This window comes from Arachis ipaensis, chromosome B10 (assembly GCF_059453495.1).
Source record: "Arachis ipaensis isolate K30076 ecotype BB chromosome B10, ASM5945349v1, whole genome shotgun sequence".
NCBI lineage: Eukaryota > Viridiplantae > Streptophyta > Magnoliopsida > Fabales > Fabaceae > Arachis > Arachis ipaensis.
The window spans coordinates 141,686,467-141,692,914 of record NC_142435.1 but is presented as its reverse complement, the minus strand read 5'-3'; the positions used below and the strand labels follow the sequence as shown (position 1 = coordinate 141,692,914).

Below are 6,448 nucleotides of genomic sequence, written 5' to 3'. Positions count from 1 at the left end.
ATGTTTGGAGGTGAAGGGCAAGCCAGTGGGAGCTCGATACGGTCAACAAGCAATGGATACAGGACGAAGACCCAAAATCGTAGCAGGGCTACGCGTGTACCAGAATGGTGTGGTTGCGGCTGCCGACCTGTGCTCCAGTGGTCTGGGACATATTCCAACCCAAATAAGCCCTTTTTTGGATGTCCAAATTATAATGTTAGCTGTAATTGTTGGTTTTCCCTGATTTTTCATTCATTCTCCAACTTCTAATTTGGTTATTGAAACATTCGTTGATTGCAGACAATTGGTAAAAGATGGTGTGGTTTGTTTGTTTGGGCAGATGTTGGGCAAGAGGCTGTGCCTGCAAAATCAGAAAGTCTTAACTATAATGATGAGCAGAAGATGACAGAAGGTTGGAGGTTGGAAAAATTAGAATCGGATGTTAGGATCGTTGTTAATTAGCTCTAGTTTATGTTTAATTACCTAATTGTAGGCATGTCAGGCTCCACCTTATGCTCAAGAATCACCTTCAAGATAAAAAACGAGAATGAATATATTCAAAGCGGATACAAAGTGAAGGAGGAATCAATGCCAATATTGAAAAAAATTCTTGCCAAATATGGAGACATTGCTAAGGATTGTACACTAACAGGGAAAATGTCTTGTTCGATGTACCTGGGGATGATAATCGACATAATCCGAGAGTTGCAGGACAAGGATTTAGGTAGAATCGACCAAGATTACCTGCAAGATATGATTGGCCTTGTCAAAGAATTTAAGAATATAAGATTGGAGTTGGTTGGCTTCTTCAGAGACTCCAAGATGTTCTCGAAGCGAGCAGGATTATGACACAATGTTGCGTGTTGAAAGAGAAGCGAGAAAGCATCCGGAGAGCCGTTGAAGCAAGAGAGGAAGAGCTGGAAGAATGTGAAACAGAGAAAATGGCACTTGAAGCAAGGATTCGAGCGATTTGTGAACAAGAGGCTGCATGCAAGGAGGCATTTGCTAGAGATCTGAATGAGATTTCAAGGATAACAGAAACCATGTCATCCTTCAAACCAAAAGTGGGACAGTTTCATCACTCACTTGCAAGTGATTTGCTCTAGTTTAGACATTGGATGAACAGAGATAGAAATGACTGTGTTTTGGTACTAATCTTAGAATGTTCACACTGAGCTGATATCTTTTGACTTTTGAACTGCTTTATGTCCACCTTATTCAAATCTATGCTTGCTGAGACTTCCAGCTTCCAACTAATCTAGAGCATGACTCTGGCTGAATTTGTAAAGTTTTACTAACAGCATATCATAATCATGTGTTTCAGTTGTTCAAATGTCTGTTACTCTAATATATGCTTTTCTGTTGTGATATTAGTTTTGAGCTGGTGCACCTAGAGTATAATTTTCCATAGTGGTTCTAATACTATGCATTTTATGAAAGTTGAAGAAATGGCCCATTTAACTATACAAGACATAATGCTTTATTCATGAGAATGGGATATAATGAATTATGGATGTAATGCTAAGTCTTGGATTTCTATACAAGAAATTTCATGCATCATACATGCTATGTCAAGTTGCTTTTATGGTGCTTTGCAATTCTGTTGGTGTTATTATGTGATACAAATTAACTCATGATTCACAGGAGAAGTGTTAATTCACTTGATTGTACAGAAGGTAGTTCAGAGCTTCAATGGTGGACCAGAATTATGGGATGAAAGAGAGAAGAAGAGATACTAGTTATAATAACGATTCTTAGCTTTTAGGGTTTTAATGGGACCAGGGACCACATTGGGTACAAAATTCAGATTTGCCACATTAGCTAGCCGCTGCTGGCTCCAGCGTGGCATTGGAGGTGCCAGATCATCCCTCCGTTTGCTGACTTGGCGCCGGAAAGGGTTGCAGGACAACTATGAGTCCCGGAGCTGAATGTGAGGGATGTTGTTAGGGAATTTTAAAAGTCAAGGACAATTATGGGTAACTCGCCCAATCTCAGGGATCACTTTGGGGTTTTAGTCACAATTTGCACTAAAATTTTTCAAAACTTACACACATAAATTAATAAAATAATAATTTAGTATTTATACTAATTAAATAATAACAAAAAATATTAAAAATTGCTGTCCCAAGAGTTTCTCTTTTTTTTATATTACCGATTTTTCTAATCCGCGGGGTTCACAAGCACAATTTCTGTGCCCCTCTGCCGCTGCCCTGTTTTTGCTGCAAATTCGCTCTCTTCTCTCTTCCGTGCCACTCATGGTCATTACCTCCTGACATCCGTCGCTGCTGGCTGCCACCTTCCATGTGCAGTACCTAGCCTCCTCCGTCCCTCGGGACCAACAAGGGGTAGTACAGGAATATTCACCTGTTGTCCATCGACTACGCCTTTTGGCCTGATCTTAGGCCCTGACCTCGCCCTCCGTGGACGAACCTTGCGGAGGAACTCTTAGGTTTTCGAGGCATTGGATTCTCACCAACGTTTGCGTTACTCAAGCCAACATTCTCGCTTCCGCTTCGTCAACCGTTGCTTGCGCGGATCCTTTCCTCTAAGGCGGAACGCTCCCCCACCGATTCATTTTTACATCCCACAGCTTCGGCAGATCGCTGTGACGGCACCATCAGCCATTGACCAGGCTCCCCGCCGAGCACCACAACCGCGAAGAACATCGTTGTCGTTCCCTGATGCTTCAAGCGCAGTGAACATCGTTGCCATCCCGATCTGTTGGTAAGAGGAACTCTGGAACTTCAACTATTTCTCATTCCAGAACTGAATAATCAAATTTTAGACTAAAACCCCAAAGTGGTCCCTGAGATTGGGCGAGTTACCCATAGTTGTCCCTGACTTTCAAAATTCACTAAAAGCATCCCTGACATTTTGCTCCGGGACCCATAGTTGCCCTTCAACCCTTTCCGGCGCCAAGTCAGCAAATGGAGGGATGATCTGGCACCTCCCTTGCCATGCTGGAGCCAGCGACGGCCAGCTGATGTGGCAAATCATTATTTTGTACCCAATGTGGTCCTAATGCCATTAAAACCCTAAAAGCTAATAATCATTATAATTAGTATCTCTTCTTCCCCTCTCCTTCGTCCCAAAGTTCTGGTCCACCATTGTCATGTAACAGAGATTCTACTGAAGCTCTCTGAAGCAATGTTTGGAGGTGAAGGGCAAGCTAGTAGGAGCTCGATACGGTCAACAAGCAATGGATATAGGGCGAAGATCCAAACTCATAGCAGGGCTACGCGTGTACCAGAATGGTGTGGTTGCGGCTGCCGACCTGTGCTCCGGTGGTCTGGGATAAATTCCAACCCAAATAAGCCATTTTTTGGGTGCCCAAATTATAATGTTAGTTGTAATTGTTGATTTTTCCTAATTTTTCATTCGTTTTCCAAATTCTAATTTGGTTATTGAAACATTCGTTGATTGCAGACAAATGGTAAAAGATGATGTGGTTTGTTTGTTTGGGCAGATGTTGGGAAGAGGCTGTGCCTGCAAAATCAGAAAGTGTTAACTATAATGATGAACATATGATGACAGAAGATTGGAGGCTAGAAAAATTAGAATCAGTTGTTAGGAGTCAAAAGTTTATGATCAAATTATTGTTTTTGGTTGTTTCTGTAATGCTGTTGTTGTTAGTAGTGGTATTTTGGAAACTTTGTTCTCAATGTTGAGTGATGATGTGATTGAGTTCATATGTGTAATATTTGCATGAATGAAAAAAAGTTGATGAACATCTAACTGTGTTAGCCAAGCTGTTGGAGATATTAACTACTTTTTGTACCACTCAAGGTAATCTGGATGCTTAGCAATAGCAAAATATAGCAATAGCAAAATATATTCATCATTTTAAATCAACAAAATCATGAGTCTTAAGTTCTGACTGCCTTACAAAGCCATAAGCAAGGTGCTGCTAACAAAATAAACATAACCATATGTTTGGTAACAAAATACTCATGAAACACAAAGTGAACCTAACTGAACACCATGTTAAACCAAATTACTTTCACATTGTCTTATACAAAATAACTCCCAATACAAGAAGCATGTTATAGAAAATTCTTCAATCTTTCTTCCTAGGTGCCTTGAATCCCGGAGTGGGAATGAACTTGAGGATACTGCCAAGTCTTGTAGCTGTTCCTGAGCTAGCACCTTGCATGGGATTAATTGGCGCATTGACAGAAGTTGGTGAAATAGATGATTTTCTCTTAGGTGGCAGCTTATCCGATCTTGAGTTAGTGATAGTACATACTTCAGCAGCCTACAAGAATTGTAGTATATGAGAGGATGCCTTATAATTACATAAGACTAAACGGTTTACTAGTTGTTATTAGATGAAAGATAAGTTGATTACCTGCTGAGACTCCTCTGGTTCAGAGTAAATTGGTTGAGAAAGCTCAACTTCTACTGGTTGGACATTAGTGTTTATAGAGTCAGCTGGAGCATCTTTACCAACATTGGCGTCATCAGCAGCATTTCGATCAGGTTGAGGAGTAGGGTCAGGATCAGCAGCATTCGAACCATCTTCAACAACATTGACTTCAGCTCCACTTGTTTTCTTAGTAGCAGCTTTTGCTTTTGCAGCAGTAGCAGCTTCAGCAGCAGCAGCATCTGCTAGTTTCTTCTTTTTACAACCCCTTTTGGTGTGGCCTTTCTCCCCACAGTAGCTGCATGTGAATGGTGCAAGCTGCTTCTTTAGGTTTGTGCTGTCCTTGGTGGAAGTGGGTTTGGATTTCTTGTGGCCACCTTTAGCTTCATCTGTGTCCATCCGCCTTTTTTGTTGTAACTTACCTGGCCCCCTCTTAACCTTTGGAGGTTGGGGCTTAAGAGATTCTGAAACCTCCCAGAAAGTCTGCCCAGGAATGGAATTAATATGATGCTGATATGTCTCCCTATATGAGTCCATAGTAACTAGTTTGTGGCAAAAATTCTCTGGATTTTTGTTCACCCTAGCTAGTGCAGCACAGGCATGCACACAGGGTATTCCTACATCCGAAACAGCAATGAATCAAGTTAGTACTTAGTGTTAGGTAGTAATATATGAATGAATGTTACTTTGGACAAAATAAAATTCACCTGTCAGCATCCAAAATTGACATGTGCAAAGGTGTTTTCCTAGATCAATAACATGGTTGGCTGGGTAACCATGTACCTCAAATTTCTCATAACCAGTATCACCTGTCCATATTGGGTGCCAATGTTTTGACTCCTTTCTCACTTTCTCCAGACGACTGTGAATTACTGGCGGCAACTTACCCACATGATTAGCTAATTTTACCTTGTTCTTAGCTATTGTTCTCATGACAAACATTCTCACACCTTCAAGCAAAGTAATGATTGGCTTGGTCCTGGCCTCTTTAATTTTTGAGTTAAATACCTCGCACGCATTATTACATATGCTATCCAATTTAGGCCTGTGACTGAATTGACTCCTGGTCCAGTGTTCTCCTCCCCACTTTGATAGATATGCCCATGCATCCTCGTTGATAATCTTGATCTTGTTCATATTATCTTTGAACTCTTGATACGTGGTGGCTCGTGCACATTCCCACAGCAAGGATCTTAGTTGTAAATCCTTCCATTGCTTGTTAAAATTCTGCCACAAGTGCCAAACACAAAAGCGGTGATGAACACGGGGCATCACCTCTTCCATTGCCGGCAACAAACCCTGTGCACAAAACCAAATACCATATCACCATAATAGACCCTGACTCTCATTGACGCTCACCATAACAGTCCCTGACTTCTAAAAATGTAACCATAATAGTCCCTGACTTCTAACAATTTACACATAATAGTCCCTGTTTTTGAGAAATGATACTCATGTAAGTCCATCATATCTATCGGGGCTTATCAACATTATTAAAAATTTAAAATTTAGCATAGAAACAGCAGAAAATTTTCATCTCTACTCATAACTAATAATATACACAAAGCATACAACTCCCTGATGAATAAACAGCATGGATGTTCAACGCATAGAACATATAACAAAGCATACAATTTTCATATCCACTCATGACTAACAATCCACTATTTTCTAAGATACTCATGAATTAGAGAATACCTTCTGCATGTCAGAGATAAAGCACCACCCATTTTGCCTATAGTCTCCAAGGTCCTGGTGTAGCAACTCAAGAAACCACTTCCAATTCTCCTTGTTTTCTATGCCAACAATTGCCCACGCTATGATGTAGATATGGTGATTAGCATCCTGGCCCACTGCCGAAAGAATTTGTCCACCAAATTGAGTTTTCAAGAAAGCACCGTCCAGTCCAATCAACGGTCGGCATCCGGCTTTGAAACCACTCTTGCAACCACTCAAGCACACATACATTTTATCAAATACTGGATCAGATTCAGGTTGGGGAGTGCAACAAATTTCAACTGTTGATCCAGGATTAGTCTTGAGAAGTGTAAGACCATAATCCCTCAGCATTTTGTATTGTTCCTTTTCATCCCTGAACACAGCATT

At 40.9% G+C, this 6,448-nt stretch overlaps 1 protein-coding gene and 1 pseudogene across 1 annotated transcript; one reads left to right on the top strand and one right to left on the bottom strand.

Annotated features, from left to right (window-relative positions):
* LOC148581948 (uncharacterized) lies at positions 1 to 1,085 on the top strand (annotated as a pseudogene).
* Positions 1,086 to 4,036: 2,951 nt separating this feature from the next.
* Positions 4,037 to 4,879, bottom strand: LOC148581947 (uncharacterized). The gene is made up of 2 exons (XM_088494616.1): positions 4,328 to 4,879; positions 4,037 to 4,234 (listed from the first exon to the last, which is right to left on the bottom strand). Exons 1-2 carry the CDS (start codon positions 4,877 to 4,879, stop codon positions 4,037 to 4,039), a joined length of 750 nt encoding a protein of 249 aa, XP_088350742.1.
* Between the last annotated feature and the right edge of the window lie 1,569 nt (positions 4,880 to 6,448).